At 38.3% G+C, this 26298-nt stretch overlaps 1 protein-coding gene across 5 annotated transcripts in view; it reads right to left on the bottom strand.

Annotated features, from left to right (window-relative positions):
* Positions 1–26298, bottom strand: part of dlgap4b (discs, large homolog-associated protein 4b) — a 134032-nt gene that overhangs the window by 1422 nt on the left and 106312 nt on the right. For 3 of the 5 annotated variants that reach the window (XM_082136118.1, XM_082136119.1, XM_082136117.1), the window contains 6 exons: positions 13388–13770; positions 11775–11866; positions 10063–10565; positions 8848–8939; positions 7580–7735; positions 236–3762 (listed from right to left, as the gene is read on the bottom strand). In XM_082136118.1, the coding sequence (XP_081992244.1) occupies positions 3544–3762; positions 7580–7735; positions 8848–8939; positions 10063–10565; positions 11775–11866; positions 13388–13770 (1445 nt within the window). In that variant the 3' untranslated portion in view covers positions 236–3543. Of the gene's footprint in view, positions 1–126; positions 3763–7548; positions 7736–8847; positions 8940–10062; positions 10566–11774; positions 11867–13387; positions 13771–26298 lie in introns of those variants that run through there. The other 2 variants (XR_014197128.1, XM_082136120.1) reach the window with 2 other exon arrangements.

The following is a 26298-nucleotide window of genomic DNA, read 5'->3' as shown; positions in this document are numbered from 1 at the left end:
AATAAATAGAACAGAATAAAATAAAATAATAAACAGAATGAAATAAAATGGAACAGAATAAAAAGAAGAGAATAAAACAGAATAAAAAAAGAATACAACAGAATAAAATAAAATGGAATAAAAAACAAATAAACAATGAAATAAAATAGAATAAAACAATAAAAAGAAGAGAATAGAACAGAATAAAAGAAAACAATAAACAGAATAAAATAAAATATGAATAAGCTACCCACCATTTTTTGGGGGAAAAATTCTTATTTTATTTTTTCCAGTTTCCATTACTATAATAATGCATTTGAATGTTTACTTTTAAATCATTTTGTACGTCTCATTATTTTCAACATTAATTCTCATTCCTCTAATGCTGTTTATTCCCTGCAAAATAACAGTAATAAAATAAATACAAAAAATGTAATTAAAGTTTGTACATTTATTTAAAGGTAGTACAAAAATACTACCATGACATATAAATGCCATTAAATGCAGAATATATATATAGTACTTATTTAAATCCTACTAATGCTTCATGGCAGTACCTTTGTGCTAGCTATGCTCATTTAACTGGGGAAATACTGTAAAATATTAATAAATCAGGTTTCCCACAAGACTCGTGTTCCTGTACATCTGATATCAAACTTGAGTTCACAAAACAAAGGATTTAAGTACTGAAATAATCATGCATCATTCATGATCCTGGTCCATTATCCCGGATGAACTGGTTTTCAGACGTTTAAACGTTCAGGCGTCAACGACTCGACCGACGCCGAAACTGAAGAGATGTTCGCACACCGTCAAACACAATAGGAGCCAATCACTGTTAGCGGCTGATCTGGGGTCATTGCTGGGCTTTTGCTCACTGAATGCAGAGCTGCGAATGGAAGATCATCTGAGTTCATGAGTGTGGAGGAAAGATAATCAATAGTTTGGGGTCAGCATGATTTTATGACAGTAAAGACAGTAAAAAGTGACAGTAAAGACATTTATAATGTTACAAAAGATTCTATTTCAAATTAATGCAGTTTCTATTTATCAAATAAATAGAATTTTTGAACATTTTGAACTGTTTTGAACATTGATAATAATCATAAATGTTTCTCGAGCATCAAATCATCATATTAGAATGATTTCCAAAGGATCATGTGACTTTGAAGACTGGAGTAATGAGTAATGATGCTGAAAATTCACAGGAATCAATTATATTTGAACATATATTACAATATAAAGCAGCTATTTTAAATTTTAATCATATTTCACAATATAAAAAGAGACTTTCTTTCAAAAACATAAAAAAATCGTACTGACCCCAAACTTTTGGTAGTGTGCGGAAAGAGTTTTGAAAAGTGCAACAAATAAGACGGCAGAACATAATAAGCTCAGGATAATGAATATAATAGCAGTGATGTCTGAATATGTGGATTTGATACCTTAATTTTCATTAAAAACATTTTTAAAACAAACCTAATCACCTTCTTTGATGTATAAAGATGATGATTCATAATCCAAATTGAGTCACATTTTAATCCTGACCAATTGTGTTCGTTCGTTACAGCAAAGTATTGTTATCTAGTCATTATCTGATATATTAGTTATCACTGGACAATCAGAGGTACAAGCGTAGATGTGTGGAGTTCGAAGGAGAATCTGAATTATGAAGAATCATATTTAGCTCATTACTTAAAACAGAGCGATTATTAAACAAGTTTTATCGCACCGTCCAAACTGACCGTAGAGAATCGCAACGCATCGTGTTTTAGGGAGTAATTGTGATATTATCCTCTTTGATATTGCTACAAGGGTCGTATAGTCACCCACAATAATGATTCACAGGCACTTCATTCAGTAAAATATTAGGTTGTGTTGTTTTACTTAAAGGGGCTGTATGTAGAGTTATAGTGACACCGGTGGCCGTTATAGTGAACTGCAGCTCTTACTGCTCGTGCTCATGTGACGTATACGAGACTGACCCTGATATTCTCACGACGAAGCTCTTATTCTTCGCTTAGAAGTAAAAAGAAGTTGGAAATACATTAGCAGTGATAAACCGTTAGCGAACATCCCGGCGCCGTCCACTGCTAGAGCGACGCTTAGATGAATCTGTAAATATGAGCTTCACGCTTTCCTCTCAATAACAGAATAAAACACACAAAACTGCCAGCGGTTCAGAAATCATCTGATCATAGAGATGTGGATCTGAGGTTCACCGGCATCATGACGACAGATGAGCTCATTAATATCACACGGTTATGATAGTTTGAGTATAAAGTATATTTCAGACTCTTTAGATCTGACTATGAGAGTCTATAGTTTAAATCAATCTGTATGTTCCTTGCATGACACACTGACATTACAGTACAGAATGGCTCTTTCGGCATTATCCTGAACATTGTAAGTATTCATTTCATGTGTGAATGATAGAGAGGCTCTCGGGAGCGTAACCGTCGCATGCTTCGATTTTCCCGGGAAAAACGTCCCGAATCCTTCATATAAAAATCAGTCTACAGGCTTTCATAGACAAACTGAGTCAGGGAAGGTCTTGTTTTTTTAAGTGTCGTTACAAGCTGTTCACACATTAGCAATAAAAAAGTGATTAATACATTAAAATTCGTACATATAGCCCCTTTAAAGCAAAGCAGAAGTAACAAGGAATATCGGGATTGAAAACCTGTACAAACTCATGGAAACTCGACAACCGTGAGACTTCAGGACCTGAGATGAACACATGACTGAGGTACAACAGCTTTCATTTGATATACCACAATGCATGACTTTTGTAAACATCAAAACAAATGAAACAAGAAATGGGAAGAGCGCCCTCTGCCTGAACGGAGAAACACACATGACATTCGGGAAATCCCGGGAAATCGCCCCCTAAACCCTCATTCACTATTTCCCTACGCTAGTCCACTAATAATGTTCACTTGGAGGAGTGAATGGGAAGGAGCGAGTGAATTCGGGCAGCCGTTGAGCGTCCATCGGTTGTACACTTGATACTGCAGTGCATTGTGGGATTGAATAAGTGCACTCAATAAAGTCCACGATGGTTTCGGACACCACTACAAATGGCTGTCCCTTCAAATGACGCCCTAATTGAGGGTATAGGAGGCGATTTCGGATTCATCCTAGATCTTTCGCTCTGTTCAATCGCCGGCGTGAGGAAGAGATGAAGAAGAAGAAGAAGAAGAAGAAGAAGAACAGAAACCCAAGCGTAAAACAGGAAGACGTGGATTTCAGCGGGGAATTATGCAAGCGCTGTGTGTGACGGACGCGTGTTTCTACTTATCCAAAATATTAGAACATTTAAAACAATCTCATATAGAATTTAGGATAATAATACCAGTTTCTCAATGTTAATTATCATATCAGTAATTATATTAATGATTGCAACTAATAGGATTTCTCTGTGAGGATTTCCTTGGCAGTCCCGAAACAAAGTGTCCGTCTTGATTCCCGCGTCCCTCTCTCACCTCGTCGCCGTGGACAGACGGAAGCAGCGTTTGGCGTGGTGATCCGGAGCCCTTGGTCTGGTTACGGAGAGTGTTTTCCTCAGAGTCGCGTCTGGGCTTCGGGAACGTAGATCTCGATGCTGTCGGCGCTCTCGGTCGCTGAGTTCTGTTTGACGGACTGCGCTCTCTTGGCCGCCATCAGTCTCTTGCGAGCTTCTTGTCTCTGTTTGTCCACGGTGTCGTTGCTCTTCTCGCGGCCCAGAGCCGGTTTACTCTTCCCGGGTTTCTTGGGCACCGGAGGAGCCTGTTTCTGGCTCTCCTGAACGTCACGCAGCCGGGAAGAGCAGAGATGAAGACACATTAAGAGTCTTAATGCATATGTCAGATGGTTATGTTGACTGAAGTGTTAAAAGTAATTTCGTTAACTGAAATAAAGCTGTAATAAAAAGTTAAAGGGCCGTTACATAGTCAACGCATCGGTACGCATACGCGTCCGCAAGGCTACGCATCGCTACACTTCGGCCGCCATTATGCGTCGATGCGTAGCCAAATGTGTTGTCCTAGTTTTTGATACGCGACGCGCCGATGCACGCAATACTATGCGTTGTCGGTGGGGGCGACATTGCAAGTATTGTACATTTATTCAAGTATATTATGTTTGAATACAATGGCGGACGAAGAGGAAAAATTATGCGAGCTTATACGTATACATCCGCATTTATATGACAGTTCATCGCAATTACACTCCAATAAAATGGCGTTAGAAAATGCCTGGAGAGAGGTTGCAACCGCGATGGGAAAGACCGTAGATAAGGTGAAAACGGACTGGAAAAATGCCCGTGACAAATTTACTAAGGCGCACAAAAAGTGGAAGGTGGCGTGCAGAAGTGGTGCGGGGCAGCAGAGTTTCGGCGACCCAAAAGTATTGACTCAACTTAGCTGGTTGAGTGAATTCATAAAGCATAGGACTACAGAGTCAAATTTTTGTGTGTACATTCAAATGCATTCAATTTGTACATTTAAATTTAAGTTATGTTATAATATTTTATTATTTTTATGTCTTTATAACTCTACTACCCCCTGTTGCGTGAGCGGTGTATTGCATTTCACGCATCGCCCGTGACGCTTGCGTCCACTGTTTAGACCATGAAAGGGAGCGCGTCGCTCGTGTTGCTTGCTCGCGTTGACTAAGTAACGGCCCAAAGGGTTAGTTCACCCAAAAATGAAAATTCTGTCAGTAACTAATTACTCTCCCTCATGTTGTTCCCCGTAAGACTTTCGTTCGTCTTCGGGACACAAATTAAGATATTGTTGATGAAATCTGAGAGCTGTCTCACTCCTCCATCGGCTGCTAGGTAATCGAGATCTGCCATCCCAGAAAAGTTAGTAAAAACATCGTTAAAATAGTCCAAGTGACTACAGTGGCTCAACCTTAAGTTCATCAAGCGACGAGAATACTTTGTGCGCAAAAAAACAACAAAAATAACGACTTTATTCAACTATCTCTTCTCTTCCATGTCATTCTCCTAAGCTGTTGACGTAGTGTAACAGCGCAGCGCTTCTGGGTTGTACGTCAGAACGGAGGCTCACTATTGGCTGACGCTGGTCATGTGTGTGATGCGTGTGATGCTGGCCAATCGTGAGCCTCCGTTGTGACGTACAACCCAGAAGCGCTGCGCTGTTACACTACGTGAACTCACTCAGAGAAACACAGAAGAAAATTAATATTATTATGGGGGGGCGTTATTTTGGGGGGGTTTTTGCGCACAAAAAGTATTCTCGTCGCTTGATAAACTTAAGGTTGAGCCACTGTAGTCACTCAGACTATTTTAACGATGTCTTTACTAACTTTTCTGGGCCGGTGTGGTGAACAAATGAGTCCTATTGAAGAGATGAGTCCGAGCTTAGGACCCAAGCAATCCGATTGGTTCAAAGCACGTTTTATGGGTAATCGCTTTAGTACCTGGTTACAAATCCTACAAAATCACTTTATTATAGAAGACGTTTGTACTACGTTATAACGAGTTATTAATGTACTTAAATGTATATGTTTCATATACTAGTATTTAACCGAAGCTATAGATTGTGAAATTAAACATTTCTCGTTGTTAGTGTGTTTTTTAGTTAGCTTAGATAGTAGCATACAGCTAACGTTATCCGATGATCATGCTAGCTGAGCATTACCTGAGCTTATGCTAGCTTTTTAGACTTGACTAAAGAACAGGCGCTATCATTATAAACAAAAAACATATTTGAGCTTCAAACAACTACATTCTCGACTGAAAAACTCTTAAAACTACATTTCGTGACACAATAACAGTAGTATTTTTAAATTTCGCAGTCACGTTAGCTACAAGTTATCGCGAGAACAGATTTAGATCAGGCATACTACTAGCATACTAATAGGGTCCTAAGCTCGGACTCATCTCTTCAATAGCACTCATTTGTTCACCACACCGGCAAGTTTAATTTACATTGAAGCCTATGGAGGAGTGAGACAGCTCTCAGATATCATCAGAAATATCTTAATTTGTGTTCAGAAGATGAACGAAAGTCTGACGGGTTTGGAACAACATGAGGAAGAGTGATTACTGACAGAACTTTTGGGTGAACTGACCCTTTAATATTAGATTAACTTTTTAAGCTGAAGTACTAAATTACTGAAACTGAAATAAATATGCGACACACTAAGAAAGACTTCAGCAATGACACATTAAATAAATCAAATTCTTAAATAATCAAATTAAATTCTACAGGTGAAACTCGAAAAATTAGAATATCGTGCAAAAGTTATAATTTTGATGGTTATGGCTTACAGCTTATGAAAACCCCAAATTCAAAAGGAAATTAGAATATTACATGAAATCAATAAAAAAAAGGATATTAAATACAGAAATGTCGGCCCTCTTAAGAGTATAATCATGTATATGTATATAGTTATATATACTAAATATATTAGTTTCACCTTTTAATTTGAATTACTGAAATACACAAACTTTGGCACGATATTGTACATTTTCATGTTTCACCTGTATTATCTTCCTTGCCGTTTAATATCTTTGTTGAAATTGTGGGGGAAAAAATCTGGATTCTTTGATTGGAATCCAATCAAAGAATCCTGATTTTTTCCCCCACAATTTCAACAAAGATATTAAACGGCATCAAGATCAGAGATGAAGAGACATGAGAAACAGAGTCTTAATGCATATGCCAGTTGTTAATGTTGACTGAAACTACAAGTGTTAAAAATAATTTCATTAGCTGCAATAAAATATTAATATTAGATGATTTTAAGCTGAAGTACTAAATTACTAAAACTAGAACTTAAATAAATATACGATACACTAAGAAAGACTTCAGCAATGACATTAAACACATCAGAAGTGATATTTATAATGTTACAAAAGATTTAAAATAAATGCTGTTCTTTTGAACTTTCTATTCATCAAAGAATCCTGAAACAAAATATTTCACAATTTCAACAAAGATATTAAACAGCAAAAACTCTTTTCAACACAGATAATAATAATAATAATAATAATAATAATAAAGAGCTAATATTAATAATTAGGGCTGTGAAAAGATTAATCACATCCAAAATAAAAGTTTGTGTTTACATAATACATGTGTGTGTACTGTGTATAATTATTTTGTATATATATATATATATATATATATATATATATATAAAAATACACACACTTGCATGTATATATTTAAGAAAAATGTGTTATTTACATATAAAATATTTATATTTATATATAATATAAATTATATATAAATATATACAGTATATACATGCAAATATTTCTTAAATAAATATATGCATGTGTGTCAAATACAATCTTAATCTTTGCTAACTTTTAACCAGCAGTGTAAATTAAAGCTATATATATATATATATATATATATATATATATATATATATATATATATATATATATATATATACAGTATATATACAGTATATATATATGACAAAATTACTAAATCTTAAAAAGGAAAATACTAGAGCTAATTCAAACAATTTACAAATACCATAATAGTGAGAATATCGACATTGACAGTTTCAAATGACAATTTAACATATGCATTTATTTCTAACCTGCTGATGGTTTCATTAGTTGTGTTTGTACCTGCTTCTCAGGTGAGTCTCCGTTCAGCTTCCAGTCGTTTGATTTCAGATGATAAAGTTCGTCAAACTTGAGGCTGATGTCTTCAATCGAGAGCTGAAGAAGATCCCAAAACCCGGCCAGATCCTGAGCCGTGGGTCTCGGGTTTGCGTTCACATTCTGAACACACAGTAAAGAAGAACAATGACAAAAAGAAGAAATAATTCACACAAGCATTTCTTCAGTTGTCCACAAGAGGGCGACACATCTCAAGATTTGAGGTCATGTTGATCATGTGATAGATGTGTGTGTGGCGCTCTTGCCATCTTCTGATTTGGAGAAGCTGATGTGATTCTTCTGCTAAACTTTAGTCAGAACAGACGAACAAAAACAGTCCAAAATACAGAACTCTTAAAGAGCCTCGTTAATAACACACAAGCAGAGAGAACGGGCGTATATTGTTTATAAAATCATAAATTGTTGCACTGAATTAGCAAGAGATGAGAGCAGTTTTATTAATAAAATGCACCAATTTATTCTGCTCAATATCCAGGGTTATTATAGTAAACTAAAACCATAATAAAGCAAGATTTTCATTACTTGAAATAAAATGAGCGTTAAATGAAATAAAATAAACTTATTTTATTTCAGCTAGCTGCCAAGGGAACATTTCTTATTTTCATTTAATTAACTTGACACACTAAAATAACTAAAACTGAAATAAAAACTATAGACATTAATAAAAAAAAAACTTTGAATAGAATATCAATGAAACTGGAAATTATAAACATAAAAAACATTCTAAATATCAATAAAAACTAAAACAGTAAATAAATGCCCATTCACAACAAGAACTAGAATGATAATTATAACGATAACTATATTATTGTCCACACCAGCGAACGGTATCGTTTATTATAAGCAAATGCTTTAAATACTCGAGCTTGTTAAAGCAGGATGGATTCTGATTGGCTGTTACGAAATCGTTCTCATTGCCGTTCTCGTTATCAGTGCGGTGTGAACTCTACAATTCTTTTATATTTCTAATGATTAAAACAAAACAAAAAATGTATCTTTAAAAGATCTTTTTTTCATCTTTTTTTTAATCTTTATATCTTTTTTTTATCATTATCGTCCTCTGTGTGAACTGACCTTACCACTGCTTCTGTCTCAGTGAATAAAACACTGAAATGAATCACTGTGTTCACTGGAGACGTGTGTGTGTGTGTGTGTGTGTGTGTGTGTGGCAAGACATCTTCTATCAGGACTGAAGTCGTGTGTGTTTGACCCACCAGGTTTTGTTCACACAGGCCTCTGAACTGCTGGAACTTCTGGGATATGAGGAGCTGAGCGCTTCCCACCGCGCTACGAACCTTCCCCAACACTACACACACACACACAGAGAGAGAGAGAGAGAGAGAGAGAGAGAGAGAGAGAGAGTGCAATGGATTCATAAACAGAGTCTCAAAGGTGTGAAAATGCATCTTAAAAACGCAACACTCGTTTCAACTTCAACTTCACTCATGCATAAATTTGAAGACAGCCAATAGGAGACAGAGAGAGAGAGAGAGAGAGAGAGAGAGAGAGAGAGAGAGAGAGTGAGTGAGTGAGTGAGTGAGTGAGTGAGTGAGTGAGTGAGTGAGTGAGTGAGTGAGTGAGTGAGTGAGTGAGAGAGAAGAGATATGTATGTGTTGAGAGAAAACTAACGAACTAAAACAGGCTTATCTTATCTAAAACAAAGACTGTGTGGTACGGTAGAAACACTAGAGCCACTCAAAACATGTAGCCACAAAAAAATGTAATTAACCTAATGAATGAGGCACTTCATTAAGAAAAATCAAAGCTTGTGTGCCACTTTAAAATGTCTGACTAATGAACTGAGCAGTGTTTAATAGTATATAAATAATACTGATCTTAGTATTTATTAGCGCTGCACGATTAATCGTTAAAATATGGCGATCGCGATACCACACAGTATCATTATTTCCATTAGTTACAAATACTCATATTATCACAGAAGTATTGGGATGAAAGTTAATAGTTCGGATAAAAACACAGAACTTGATGCTTCAAATAAGGATTGTCTCAGTTACATCGTTACGCCAGTAGGTGGCGACAAGTGACCGTTAAAAATTGTATTTAGAAACGCCGATTCATCCAATAATGGAACAACACAGCTTTTCTCAGCATAAGAATCGCAGCTCATAGGCAAACTGCAGCTGAGACATTACATATCACATCGATGTCACGTGTCTTTACGGGATCTTTACGGGTTGTGTGTGAACGCACTCTCTGATTCCGGAAAATCACTGGCAGTGTGAATGAACCAAAATCAAACAAACCCGGGTCAAATCCCGGGTCACTTTATCCGTGTATTCTCCGGAATCTCTGTGTGAAAGGGGCTTTAGTCGGCCGACCGTCGGATTGGTGTGTCCCGGGCTTTAGTGGCCCACAAATGGGATGCCCTACAATCTCCAGTCAACAAGAACATGCCAAATCAATCTCACCCTCCTCTGAGAGCTGGTGCTCTTTGGTTTCTTTCTCCATCTGACCGCACCAACCCTCCATCCGGCCCGTCTCGGCCTGCAGGAGCTTCAGGAACCAGTGCCCGTCCCGTCGGCACGCCGTGGCCCCCGTCACCAGCGCTGGCGATCCTCCGTTCCCCGTCCCATTCCCGCTGTCCAGCCAGGGGTCGGGGGGGGGCAGAGACGACGGGTCGAGCGCAGGATCCAGGCTCTCCGAGAAGGACGAGGAGCTGCTCTGTGTGGTCGAGCGGTTGGTCAGGATCTGTCGCGAGGGGCCGCTGGTCGTCACCGCCACGTCGTCGTCGTGGTTACCATTGTCGAGGGACAGGTGGGGGGGCGAGTTCACTGATTGGCTGGCGCTGTTGACCATGACTTTCTTCTCGGTCTGTTTGGAGTTGGATGGGAACGTCAGGGACGTGAGCGAGAGATCTTGCGTGTCGGAGTCCGTCTCTGGACGAGAGGCCATGCTACTGGAGCGGCTGAAACTAACACACACACACACACACACACACACACACACACACACACACACACACACACACACACACACACACACACACACACACACACACACACACACACACACACACACACACACACACACACACACACACACACACACACACACACACACACACACACACACACACACAATTATGAGCTAAATGTGGTCACTCAGAAATCCTTATCAATCACAGACATATTAAACTACACAGTGTCCATTAGACAGCAGAAACTAGGCCATCATAAAGATGACTACATTCTTGACAGGGTAATGATGTTGACATGAACCGCATGCAGATCTGATGCGTGACATCAGATACAACGAGTCACTGCTTAAAGACAGATTTTATTAGACCCTTAGTTTAAATGAAGTCAAGTTGATTTTCTAATGCCCTTTCCTAAGGACTGCCACGCAAAAAATAAAAGGAATCAACTCTAAACTAATCTAAAATAAAAATGTAAATAAATTACTTTTAAATTTGACAAACAAATAAAAATATATTTAAAGTGATTTCATGTTTTAAAAAGAAAAAATAATTTGAAATGAAATTATAATTTAATTTTAATCAATTTATAGATTTGTAAAATTGTATCAAAAACACAGTAAAATCAGTAATATTGTGAAATATTTTTCTTTAAAATAACTGTTTGTTATGTGAATATATTTTACAATTTTAAAGCTGAATTTTCAGCATCATTACTCCAGTCTTCAGTGTCACATGATCCTTCAGAAATCATTCTAATTAGTATTTAGTGGAATCTTTTTTTCAGGATTCTTTGATTAATAGAAAGTTCAAAAGAACAGCATTTATTTTAAATATAATCTTTTGTAACATTATACATGTACTGTCACTTTTCATCAATTTAAAGCATCCTTGCAAAAAAAAGAAAAGAAAGAATCTATGTGTGTGAGTGTGTGAGTGTGTGAGTGTGTGTGTGTGTGTGTGAGTGTGTGAGTGTGTGAGTGTGTGTGTGTGTGTGTGTGTGTGTGTGTGTGCATTGACTCCCTCATAAACAGTCTTTTTCTGACTTACAAAAACAGTTTTTTTTCTCCCTGAAGAACCTTGTCGAAAGCATATAGAAAATGAATGAGGAGAAATGCTTCCAGAACCGAGGCCGCTGAAAAAGCGAGCTGTGTTTCAAAGGCTTTATCACGAGTAAGCGAGGAACAAGAAGTGAAACAAACTCACGTCCAGCCGTCCTCCACTTGAACTCCGATCGACTGGAATCTGGCCAATGGTGGCGTCTCTACTTTAGCCTGGATTTCCTGAATACAGTCGACCTGCAAACAGATGAGCCATATAACTGATCTACATTAAACAAAAACAGAGGTCTGCAAAGATAAAGGGACGTATTTTAACGATCTAAGCTAATGGTCTAAAGTGCAGTTAGGGCGTGTCTGAATCCACTTTAGCTAGTTATAATGATGAGAAAAATGGTCAGCGCATGGTCTAAAAGGGTTGTCTCTATTCTCTTAATGAGTAATGGGTGTGTTTTGGGCATAATGTGCAATAAACCAATCAGAGTCTCATCTCCCATTCCCTTTAAAAACCAGTTGCGCTCGCGCCGTGGCGGATTCACTATTTACATGACGGAATATGCAAGTGGAAAGACTGAACGCTTCTCTAGAGCGCAAATGGATAAAAGGCAAAAGGTTAAAGCTGTGTGTGTGTGGTGTGTGTGAGGTTAAAGCACAAGCAGACCATCTACAGGACAAGCCAGATTCCACCATATCTTTATTTACACAATAATAATCTTTTATATTGTAATCGTTTTATTTTTAATATTTGGCATGTTTGTGTGCTACTGCCTGTGTGTGTAATAAGAAGAGTGTGTGTGTGTGTGTGTGTAATAAGCAGAGTGTACGCACGTTATGGACCCGCCTATAGGCGCATATTAATAATGTGCCCTTTAAATAACAAAACAAATACTGCCCCATTGACTTTAGTCCAGGTTTACATTTACATTTACATTTACATTTATTCATTTAGCTGACGCTTTTATACAAAGCGACTTACAATTGCTATATATGTCAGAGGTCGCACGCCTCTGGAGCAACTAGGGGTTAAGTGTCTTGCTCAGGGACACATTGGTGTCTCACAGTGGATTCGAACCCGGGTCTCTCACACCAAAGGCATGTGTCTTATCCATTGCGCCACCACCACCCATTGGTTTCTGTTGGTCAATGGCTCAGTCTATTTCAGTTTCCTCAAAATAGTAACGCGCCAACAATGCGCCTGAACACACATCGTTGTCAAACCAGCACGCCCATGGATGCACAAATGGGCGCAAATGCATTTGCTATTTAAACAACGTGGCGCCGGACGTGAAAATGAAAATTGCGTCAGGCTGAAACTAGCAAAAACCGCTTGCGTCGCGCCTGGAGCTGTATTGCGCCGAATGTATGATAGGGTCCATAAAGAGTTGGTTAATTTTCCAAATAAAATTAATAAATGCATTATGTATTTGTTCTTTATTTTCCAAAAGGTGATTTTGAAAATAAAAAAGCACATCAAAAACACAAATTTCTACCATAAACCCCGGTTTTCTGTATCTATATCCTTATCTATAGGGCCCAAAACCCACATGTGACACCATTCATACACCACTGAAAACATAGTTCTGTATATGATATTGCATTTCTGTCAACAGATCCTCCTAAATATACCCAATGCACCTTTTGACAACGTGGCACAGGATGTGAAAATGATAACTGCGTTGGGCTGAAGCTAGTAAAACACACGCTCGGGTGTATGATAGGGCTTAAAACCCACATGTGACACATTCAGTTCAATAAACTCACTTGAATCCCGATGGAGGAAAGCTTCCGTCGTGGAACGGGGTCTATCGGGGGTTCGTCCGGGGCGAGAGCGTCCCCCTTCACCTGCTCATTATGATGAGGGTTGGGAGAGATCACCACAGCCGCTGGGATCTGGGGTTCCCGGGGTGCCGCGACAGGAATCTGGGGTCGCGACCCCTTGGCCCGCGTGCTGTCGAGGCTGTCGGAGGAGTTGCTGCGTCCTGATTGGCTGTTGGCCTCGCTCTTACGGTCCTGCTGGTCTGGGTAACAGTCCTGCGCGGATTCGGTGCTGCTCTGCACGGTGACAGAGATGAACGGTTTGGAAGTGGTTCGAGGGGGAACGGGAGGCGGAGCCACTTTCTTACAGCTCGTCAAACATGTGGAGACTTCAGAAATGGAGAGAGAGAAAGAAACAAACATTTAGAGGGATCCGTTTAACAGCAGGACACGTCACAACTCAAGTTTAGCATGCAAAATATGAAATTACTCATACATCATATACATGTTGATTATCTTAAAAGAACAAAAAGTCTTCTTCAGTGTCACATGATCCTTCAGAAATCATTCTAATCTGCTTTAAAAAAAACATTTATTATTGTTCTTATCAGTGTTGAAAACAGTTGTGCTGCTTCATATTTTTGTGGAAACCGTGATTTTCAGATGAAAAAAAATTTCTTTGATGAATAGAAAGTTCAAAAGAACTATTTATTTGAAATGAAAATATATGAAATAAAAATATATTTTTTAATACAATTTTAAATAATTACATAACATTTAAATAATTTAATAACATTTATGAAAATGTCACAAATTATCTAAATGATCTCACATTTATTTTAATGTTTGTTTTGATGCTTTTATCACATAAAAAAAAATGATGCTTAAAATTCAGCTTTGATCACAGAAATAAATTACATTTTAAATCGTTATATATCTTTTATACATTTTATATATTTTATATGTGAAATATATCACAATATTACTTTTTTAAATTTTTTTTTTTTTTTTTTTTTTTTAAACAGCCGGAGAGCAGAAACTTACGGGAAACATATGGAGCCCAAACTTTTAAATGGTATATTCAGATTAAATTCATAAAAAATAATTCAAATTCAGTACAAATAATATATTCATAAATATAATATTAAAACTGACTCACAACAACACACAAACCTGTAAAGGCTCGGATTGAGGAGAAAAATCAAAGCCTTCTGGCTTTTTCCCCTAACAACAATAATAATAATTCTATACTAGTAATAATAGCACTGATGTATCTCATCCTCACAGCTCTGTGTGTGTGAATGTGTGTGTGTGTTTATGATGGCAGTCTGCTGACGTCAAACACAGCCTGAGACCTTTTTTCCAACAACACAGTTGTTTTTCCAGCGCTGCAGCTCCTCTAAAACATGTGTGGACTCCAGACACACTAACATATCACTGCATTAGATCACAAAAACAAAAGTGTCATTTATTGTAAACTAAAGGAAGATGCACACACACACTATGCAATCAAGACATCTGACATAAAGAACAAATAATAGATCTAGTGTTGAACATGAAGAAGCTGATTCAAGGACACTGAGACCGACATGATGAAGAAAAGTCAATGTTAGTGAAATGAAAAGATCCTGCAGCATTTGAGCGCACACACTCAATCTAATGCAATGATATGCAGACATTTGGGGTCACTGTACGTGAGTGTTTGACTTTATAGGTTCACTTAATTTATTGTTTGGTTAATTTGTAGAGAAATAAAGTGGACGGATGCCCAATATAAACCCTGTGTGTGTCTCAGTGTGAGTTCACTAGGGTGGAGTTGGCAGATGGAAACGATGGCAAACATAACAAGCCCACAGGAATCCTGTGTGTGTGTGTGTGTGTGTGTGTGTGTGTGTGTGTGTGTGTGTGTGTGTGTGTGTGTGTGTGTGTGTGTGTGTGTGTGTGTGTGTGTGTGTGGTAAATCTGGGCGTCAGAGCTGTATGTGTGTTTCATACTCAAACGTCAAGCAAAACCGTAACATGCTGGGAAAAAATTGTAAAGGTTTTATTCCTACATTGTGAACTGTAACAAACACCAAACACATTTGGTACATGTTAAATACACACTCATGACAGATCGTAAGCCCAGCGCAAACATATGGACAAAAGTATGCATTCATTATACAACATGTATCAGTTTGTGAATGTATGAAGGGAAGTTGGATTGACTAGCTTGTTTATTTAGGATACATTTAGAGATGCTAGGAATCAGAGTCATCTTTAATCAAACTAATACTATCTTTCTCTAAAACTACTTTCTTTTTCTGATTGTTACTTAGCTCTTCTAGTGGGTCACTGGATCATGTTACGCAATCGGCAATTATTAAATTAGGCATTATTATAGTTTTAGCAAATGTGCATTCTGTCTGGCTCACAATTAAATCAATAATTTCTCACAGAATTTCCTGTTTCACTCTGAACTATGTCACATTACAGAAGTAAAATGGGTTGCAAATGGCACGTTTTCCTCTCTACGTGGAAAAAACATTATGTTAAATCATGATAACAGAAGACAAGAGGATAATATATCAGTTGGTAAACAAAAAGCAAAAGACAGATAACCTGCATGTTATCAAACTATTTATTAATCTTCAGAAGGAAACATCGGTTTGTCTGCCTTAAAGTGCCCTATTATGTTATTTTAAAGGTTCCTAATTGTGTTTTTGAGTCTCCTACAACAGGTTTACATGCAATCAAATGTCAAAAACACTTTAATTTTCTCATAATCTCCACTGCAGCATCAGCTCTTTTCTCTCAGTGTCTGAAACGCTTCGATCGAAGATTCAGTCTCTCTAAACCCCGCCTCTCTGAGAGCTGCTCTGCTCTGATTGGTCAGAAACCAAACGCTCATTATCATATCTGAATCTCAGCTCTTGATCACAGTGATACGAACAGTAACGATGGCGTGGGTTTTACCGTATCAATCTCATCAAAGTGGATTTGCTTTGTCAGCAGAAATCAGCGTCTTCTCGACATGAACAACACGAACCAAACTCTTCCAGTCTCAGATAAACTACAGTTTGAGGGCGGAGCTAAGAGACGCTGTTCAGCCAATCAAGACCAGAGGCTGGAATTATGCAAATTAGTTCCAAACCTACAGGATCATCAGGAAGTGAAACTGGAATCACTGACGACTCGTTTCAGTTCAGAATCACTTCTTTCTTTTAGGAGACAAAACTCCATTTATCTGCACTTTGACCTTTAAAACGTTTCAGAGCTTTTACATTAACAAACAGTTTTATTACACACTATGACAGATCATATCTGAAAAAGCATTATAGGGGCATTTTAACATCCAAGAACCTGATTCCTAAAAACTTGCTCAATATCAGATCTCTAAAGATCTCCATCCCCCAGATGTTATAAAGCAACCAACATTTTTTATTGTAAAGGTCAAATTTCTCCCACATGCTGTAGACAAACACCTTACAATCCATTCAAAACTCTTCACAACATGAATAGTGAAATCACACACACACACACACACACACACACACACACACACACACACACACACACGACTGAGTCAACACTGGTGTGTATGAGGGATCCGGTCTGAATAATGATGACTTTATCATTCAGGTGTGGCCATGATCTCAATAATCCTCCTTTCTCTTCAGAGCCTCCACAGACCGACTGAAACACCAGTATAGTTGAGTTCAGAAAGGCATTCAACGGTGAAACAGCCCTTATGAAATCAGCTGGTTTAATTTTGCAGGTTTGTTTGTTTCATCTGCAGTAATATCTGTGTCAGCAAGATCCTCGATCGCCTGTGGAAAGAGTCTAAGCTTCTGCATGAATCATTCATGAGGCAAGAAATCCCAGTTTTATAAAGAGCAGAGGCTTGTGCAAAATGAAGTACACAGAGAATGAAACTAGACATTTAACTGAGCAATGAGGGAATTTTAATAACTCACTGAAAACAACTCTTGCTAATGACTGTTACTTTGTGTGAAACTCAAGACATAATCTAAAAGCAAAGCACTACTTTTCTTAAGTGCCTTAAGTAGAAATCACTTTAAACTTAGGATGGATGTTAGTTTTAAAACCGGATGTGCACTAATTGTCATGGTAAAGAACCATCCCAATAGCCATTACTAATTCCTCTTACGCAAGTTAAAAATGAAGGTTTTAAAGGAACCGTATGTAAGATTGTGGCCAAAACTGGTACTGCAATCACTTTCAAATGACTGTAGAGCGGTGTATCCCCTCCCCCTCCCCCTGACTCGAGGTTGCCAGTTAGGCTGCAGGATCCAGCAGGAACGTCGGCTGCTACAAGGAGCTTCCAATGGCAAGTGACGAGTCCTACACAGTACGTTTTTTTCGGACTTTGTCATGACGTATTTCGGATTCATAACGAGGTCTTTTAGGGTTCGTAACGTTAGACATTTTTTATCTGACACGTTTGTAGCTGCAGCTGTGGTAACTAGAGCAGAACTGGCAACCCGGATGCCGAAACACTACTGACTTCGTGATTGGTAGATAGGTGGAGGGTGGAGCATCAGGCCAAAACACAACATGACAACATCAACATCAGTTGAGGGCTGCAACTTCACTTTTATAATGACAATATCCTGGCCGGACTACTGTTGTCAGTGATATAAGTATTTGAAATTTTATGATTAATTGAAATACATTTCTTACATCCAGTTCCTTTAAAGTTGGCCATTATCATCACACAAAAGCAACCAATATGGAGCCTCACCGTTTAAAAATATCTTGGTGAATCTCATGAAAACTGCATTTGGCACCGGTGTTAATTTTGGTTTTGGCGAGTAAACACAGCCTGTCTTTAGTGAACGTAAACAGTTTGGAGAATATCGGATGTGTATCAGTGTATTGGATCTAGGGCTGAACGATTAATCATAATAAAACCGCACGCAATCTGGCAAAGACTGCGATTATCGTATCTGCAGCTTGTCAGTGAAGCTCGGCTGATTGGTAGTAAATACTGCCCCATTTGAACACCAGAGGGCGCTCTCATGCAAACACGATAAATATGCCCCGCCGCAGAAGTACAATAATGCGCATCGTTCCAGGAAATCCCTATCGCAGTAGCTGAATAAACAGAAGATTGAAACGCTTTGATTAAACACATGGTGTCATACCTAGGATATCCAGAACCACTAAAGGAGGAAGAGCATTTTCACATTTGGCTCCAAAACTCTGGAATAGTCTTCCTGATACTGTTCGTTGCTCAGACTCGCTCTCCCAGTTTAAAACTAGATTAAAGTCGCATCTCTTCAGCCAGGCATTCATATAATATTTTTAATCTTACAGTTCAAAATACAATCCGGCCTCTAGCTCATAAATGCCAGAGGAGAACTGGCCCCCGACTGAGCCTGGGTTCTCCCAAGGTTTTTTTTTTCTCCATTAGGTCACCTGATGGAGTTTTAGGACACCATTAGGTCACTTGATGGAGTTTTTCGGTTCCTTGCCACTGTTGCCTTTGGCTTGCTCAGTTGGGGATATTTTGGGGATATTTAATTTAATTTTATCAATCAATAAATTCCACTTGAAACAAACCTTGTTGTATTATTTTAATTTAATACTGTGAAGCTGCTTTGATACAATCTGTATTGTGAAAAGCGCTATACAAATATACTTGACTTGACTTGACTAGACATAGGCTAGACAGTATATAAACTGGACACAGCGACCCCATAGGTTTCAACGGAGACAAGTGAAGCCAAATAGAAGCTCTTACTTCCTGATGGCTGAGCGTACTGCGCAGACTCAAACTGAGCTTGACGATGTAGATGTGACGTGAGCAACCCGTCTGTCTACTAGTAGCTGTGCCAAGAGAAATCTGAATCAATCCCTTCCGAAACTTGCAGAGACGGAGAGTGTGAGTAGGAGGTGTCCATGAGCTGGAGCAGGAGAAACTTTTGCTAAGTATTCTGATGAATTATTTTGTCATTTTGCCTCCACGTCCCCCCGATCGCCCGCGAGCTTCTCCTCCTGTCCATACGGTAATCTCTCTACTGTGCGACAGAGAGTCGCGTGGTTATGACACAATCGTTAGCCTATTTTTACAAAAACTGCTTCTACGGGGCCATAACGTAAGATACAAGGTAATGGAGCCTTTTATACATTTTCGTGTTTCTTTAGAAATAAATAATGGACAAATGGAGTCTTTAAACGCCTCAGATGTGAAGTTATTCGCTGTCAAAGTGACGCCAAAATGAATGGGAGTCAATGGCATGCTAACAGCAGGTGACGGTCCGCTAATCAATGGCGGCGCCCGGAGAAGCTTCAATGTTTTCCGAAACATTGGCCCCCTGATTAAACATGACTTATAAACACACGACTGCCTTATTCTGTGTAAGAAGCTCATCATCTCACAGAAGGAGGAGCTCAACTGTCGTTATGTAGTGAGTTTGGAGTAAATGCATGTTATTAAATGTTGACTGTTGTTGGACAAGAGGTTCATAAATGCTTCTTATGTTTTGGAAAGATGTTTGACGCATGTTGTTTTTTCAAATGCACGTTATAAGCGACTCAAACTCACAGTGCTTTCAGAGTGAGCAGCGTTTACAGAGCCGTACATCAATGACAAGCTGCGCATAAAACAATTATAATAATCGCAGCCTTTGCGATTTTAAAATCGCAATAAGTAATTTAAGTGCGATTACATGGAAAGTGCGATTAATCGTTCAGCCCTAATTGGATCCGGCCTTAAAGTGACAGCGCTCTAATAAACCTGCTGCTGTCCGTCGTTAATGTTAATCAGGCTTTTCTAGCAATTTTAAAGTCCAAATTATTTTCAAAGATATATATTTCGTATATATTTGCTTCAGTACATTTGCTTCTATAACTTTTTTTCACTTTCACTTTTTGAAGTGCTTCCACTTCTGCAAAAATCCGACGAGTGTCTTCTTTAAAAGCAAACCTTTAGGTGTGTGTTTCAAAGCATGTAGCCTGTGAATTACAACTAGTTACGTTCAGATCGATGTCCAAAAATGGCAATTAACAGGTTGACTAACTTTTAGAATTAGCCAATAACCTGATGCACGTCGTCTTTAATACTTTGTGAGAGCACACAGGCGTATTAATGTGCATATTAAGAGCAATTAAGTGTTCTGCTGTCATCGACAAAGCTACACATGACTCATTCTAGCATTATGAAATGTGTCTGAAGATGTGAACCTCTCATATTTGTCATCTTGCAATCGTAACGCAGTATGAATCTGACAGCGCTAGTATCAGTATGTGATTCAGAAGGTGCAGCTTATGGTTGCATAATACCAGAAGACAAAACACGACTGTGACATCATCACTCAAACACACACACACATACACATTCTTGTCATGTCTGTGACACATGTCAGGTCTAGACTGAGCCTATTGTTGGAAAGGTCATGTTTGGGACAGTCATGTAGTTTGGTTATTATGTCAAGGTTTTCATGCTATTTACAAGATGACAAACCAAATCTTGTGAAAATCTGTTGGAATTAACGGGACCGTTGCTGTTAGTTCACCTTTATGGCTCTTGACCTTTCCAATGTGAGCAACCACTGCTAAATGAAGCATCTAAGGCATTAAAGTCTCCCTGTGGTGAAAATCCAGCTTTTAATGTTGTTTATAATGGTGTTTTTAATTTGCTTTAAGACAAAGCATGTGTAAATTCATAAGTCGACAGCATTGCTGAGTATTTTCTCCTTAAAACTGCAGTGAACCAAAGACAGTCTCAAAAACACGCTTTGAAATCGCTGGTGTTTCTGACGTCACAAACTACCTTGTAACCAATCAGATCAACGTGTGATCGTCAACCAGTGGATCTCTGAGCTGAGTGAGTGAGTGGAGGCGGGGCTCATTTGAATATTCATAGAACCGCGTATACTAAATGAGGCAAGGGTGTCGAGTTACATTCAAGATATTTAAAGGTAGAATAATTTTTTCAAGAAAAAACATTTAAATTATGTCATTTGGTGATCAAAGATGAGTTTTAAGGGATGAAATTATTGACTACAGGGGGACTTTGATAATAATGTTCAATGCCACATCAGAAAAACCTTAAATGTTTTTGTCAGTCAGCACTCTTCTTAATTTCTGTCAATTATTTTCTTTTAAATATACCGTACAACGAAATGAGTATCTCTGAGAGGAAACAACATTTTCATCAGTAATGCATCATGACATATCTGTCCCACAAAAAAGCTCTCCAATTTAGTTCATTATTTGCTAAAAAATATTTTCCTTTTCTGAATTTGGAACATCCTGACCAATAACACGGCAAACAAACACACAAATCCTGAAAGACGGCAATAAGGAGCTTTACGTAGAAAAAGAGCAACAGAAGTAGAAATGCACAAATGACAAACAGGCTCATTGTTGTAGATGCTTACTCATGTGGAATGAAACTCCGGTGGAACACGAGCCCTAAATCGGAGCGACGCTGTGACCAACCCCGCTGGAATCTGCCAGGATTAGGTCATTATGTGGATTTGGCCTTTAGTGTGGGAAATGTGCATAATATGGAAACCTTCCCATGATGGACAGAAATCTTTGATAGATGGCAGCAAACCCAGAAGAACACGGTTAATGCATGATAAACCCGATGTGAAATGACAAGTTTCCATCACGACGCTATTTGACTGTCTACAATGAATGTGAAATTTACTACATTTACATGTGCACTAATAATGTGATTATTTCCAGTAATCCGAGTAAGGATTTTTAACATGACAAGCAAACCTCTTCACTACCATTTACATGCAATGTTCATTATTCACTAAGATTTGTGGTTATTTTTACTGCCATTATATGCACAAATGATCAACTGTGTAACTGAGCAATGTTTTAATCTATTTGCATCGAATGCAAATCACATTTGGACTTTGACGTGCCTAAAAGTGTCTTCATTGTGATGTTTTTGACCATCAATATACTGCATTATACTGCATCAATGTTGCATGACACAAACTTAGAAATGCAGTATATTGATGGTCAAAAACATCACAATGAAGACACTTTTAGGCACGTCAAAGTCCAAATGTGATTTGCATTCGATGCAAATAGATTAAAACATTGCTCAGTAACACAGTTGATCATTTGTGCTGTGCATATGTGAATAATGGCAGTAAAAATAACCACAAATCTTAGTGAATAATGAACATTGCATGTAAATGGTAGTGAAGAGGTTTGCTTGTCGTGCAACGTTGTCAACGTGAACTCAGTTTTATTTAAAACCCAAATATGCAATGCCTTCCTTACAAATCTGAGCATGACAATATCATCCCCATTTCGTCACAAACACATGCACACTTTGGTCAGAGTGGAAAAGATGCATTAAAGATGGTAAACATGCCTGTTTATTGCAGTTAAAATCAACATACGCCACATTTTACTACGATTATGAGTTTATCACATCAATTTAATCTAAGTATTTTGTTTAAATGAGGTAAAGTTTAATCGCAATATTGCCTAAATCTCATTATGATGGTGCACGTAAGCATAGGTGATTAAACTTAGAAACAAAAGTTCAAATGCTGCCTTAAAAACATGAGTAAACTCAACTAAACACTTGAAGATAACCTTTGTTTCAACTCAAATAGTCAACTTTAAGTTTCATTTGTGAAAACTTAAGATCAAAATCCAAAACTTGTCACAACAATTGGAGTTAAAGAGAAATAAGTTCAAATAACTTAATAAGGCCATCATGTTTTCCAGTTTAGTCAATGTTGCATGACACAATAACAGCCAATCAGAGCATATTGGAGCAGGAATTTGGGCCAATATGATTAGCGATTTAATTTTCAAGCTATATAGTTGACGTGCCAAACTTTCGCTCATTAGTGGCTGTGGATTAAATGCATGATAAAGCTCGACTGATCACGGGTGTCTCATCCCATCATACTGGATTCGAAACAATTTAACAATTGTTTTATGCTTTCTTGAACCTGTTTCCAAGATCCTATTTTCAGCTCTACTACACAAACACACACACACCTCAAATGTGTGTGAAGATCAGACAGATCAAACGTGAGCGGCACCACCCCGTGAAAAAACACCAGCAATCTCACATCTAACATCTGTTCTGCCCAAATTACACACACTAATGTGCTGAAGTACACTGCATTGTTCTATAACACAGGAATGAGGAACATCGACCGTCACACACACCTGTGCTATCATCAGATATACGATGAGCCTCAGGGGTAAAACAGGAGCGACACACTCAAACATCCATCTGATAACATGAGGAAACAAAGTACAAATCAGTAAAAGATATACACCATGCAAATCTTGTCAAGACGTCAGAAAACCACAATGGGTAAGATTTAACACTATGTCTTCAGCTCACAATAAATATCTACACTGATCTAGTTGCCAGGTAAGAAAAAGTTCATATGTGAAACAGTCAAAACTTTTGCACTGAGTAAGACTCGGAATTTGGTACTTTTTGGTACCTTTGAGACTTGACTTGAACATTACATATTTATTCCCATAATCCAGGCTCAAGAATTTGGACCAGGTTAATTATATGATTAACAACATGATCTTCCCTTCATCCAGCTTTCTGTGCTCTAAATCTCTTTCCTTCGAGTTCAACGGCACACTGTACGACCTTTCATAAAGCGTTTCGAGAGCGATGACCTCCTGTACGTTACCGAAACTTGAAGCAAGAATGAGCAGCTGTTGATCCCCAAACCTTCTGAGCAGAGAAATCACACGTTTAATTAGCTGTTTTATGTTTTAGCACATGGGTGTGTTGGTGTAATTGTGGTAATTCTGGGAGTGATGAAGGTTGTATAACTAATAAAAGCACTAATTACAGGCCTTTCTTTTGCTGAGACTTTGTTTGTTTTGCTGACAATTCATCTATGTGTGTGTTCTTCACCGAAGAAGCAGATCCCAGAACCTACACGAGAACAGTCATTATGCTTAAAAGAGTACAAGGGTTAAAGGATTAGTTCACCAAAAAACTGAAAGTTTTTAAAGGGGACCTATTATGTATGAAAGCTTGTTTCCGCCACGGAATAATTTTTTAATATCGCAATTCTGATTTTTTTTTTTTTTGCTGAATTGCGAGTTATAAAGTCAGCATTGCGAGATAAAAAGTAAGTCTTTTTTTTTCTCAATTGCGAGTTTATATTACAATTCTGAGAAAGAAAGTCAGAATTGCAAGATGTAAACTCGAAACCGCAAGAATAAAAAAGCCTGAATTGTGATATAAAAAGTTGCAATTACTTTTTTTTTTTATTATTCAGTTCCAGAAACAGGTTTCCATAATTATGCCCCTTTTCAAAGTCTTAATTTAGTTTTGTGTGCTCTACTAGCATAGCTTGCATGTTCAAAAAACATTATTTCCCCCATATTCTCCATTGTTGCAGCTCCTCTCTTCCCAGTCTGTCAGTAACGCTCTGTTTAGTTCCTGTCTCTATGAAGCCCCTCCTTCTGAAAAGCACACTGTGCTCTGATTGGTCAGCTGGATCAGTGTGTTGTGATTGGTCGAGCGCTTCGAGTGTGTTTCGGAAATGTCCCGCTCTTACCATAACCACCAGTTTAACACACTACTTACTAACTCAACCAGGCCCCGCCCCTTTATTCTGCGTATGAATTATTTAAATGAGGAATATTGTGACGTGTTCATTCCCGGAAGAAACTCAAGACTACAATGGAGGCGTTTCAGGAAGTTCAGAAACACTGGCACTGATATAGAGAATAACTGGAGCTTTTTCAAGCTCAAACATCAACATTACACACTAAAGAAAGCTGTTTGGCGCTTGACAGCCATTGCATGAACAAAAGCTGTGTGAAGATTCGTTCCCCTTTCAATGGATAATAAGCTCATTTTACGGAGTAGTTCAGCACAAAGAGAAAATTATGTCATTATTTACTCATCCTCATGTCCATCTGAACCAAATATTGGTTCAGATGGACATGAGGATGAGTAAATAATAACATAATTTTCTCTTTGTGCTGAACTACTCCTTAAAATAAGCTTATTATCCTCCCAGAGTTTCTTAAAACACTTCCCAAGGAAGCGCATCAGTCGCTGGAGGCTGCTGTGTCAGCTACTTCTCAACACTGCTGATGTTTAAAGCCACACCGCGGAACTTTTGCGGGCGCTAGGGGCGCTAGACCTGTAACTTTCACGTCTAGCGCCCCTAGAGGCCACAAGCGCCGCAGCACTGTCGCAAAAGCCTAGAAGACATCCACTTAATAAATTAATTGCACAAAAAGTGAACAGAAAATAATGTATGATCAGGTAAGTCGCATAGACCAGGGGTGCACAACCCTGCTCCTGCCGATCGTCTGTCCTGCACAGTTCATCTCCAATCAAACACACATGTCTTTAATTTTCAAGCGATCCTGAATACGTTAATTGGTTGCTTCAGGTGTGTTTGATTAGGGTTGGAGATAAACTGTGCAGGTCAGGACAGTCGATCGGCGGGAGCAGGTTATAGACGTTTTATACCTAAAACTAAGTTGTTATTGTGCTTGTTTTGGAGTCATTTTATCTTTAGATCGGACTTACATCGTTTTATTTGTGTTTTTCCTGTAGTAACCTATGAATTTGAATCTAAAATCATATAAGCCTCTAATAATACATACACGTTTGTATCTAAAATCATATAAGCCACTAATAATAATACACACATATATGAATGTGTAAAAGGACAAAGAAACTGAAGCCTACAAATAACAACAGTAGGCTATGTTGTGACTTATATCAGTTTTGTTACACGATTTCCAGACTTCGCAGTAAATATTACATTATATATCCACATTTATGCCGATGTTCGTTTTATTGTCAGTCATTTTCTTCACCGCTTGAAGAATCTTCAGAGTCCTCTCCCGAAACAGGGAGAGGACGACGAGGGAGAGTTTTAAATTTTTTTATTGCCTCAGCCATGTCCGCGAGCCGAGCAG

This window comes from Leuciscus leuciscus, assembly GCF_965113295.1.
Source record: "Leuciscus leuciscus genome assembly, chromosome: 14".
Lineage (NCBI taxonomy): Eukaryota > Metazoa > Chordata > Actinopteri > Cypriniformes > Leuciscidae > Leuciscus > Leuciscus leuciscus.
This window is presented reverse-complemented; position numbering and strand designations above follow the sequence as displayed.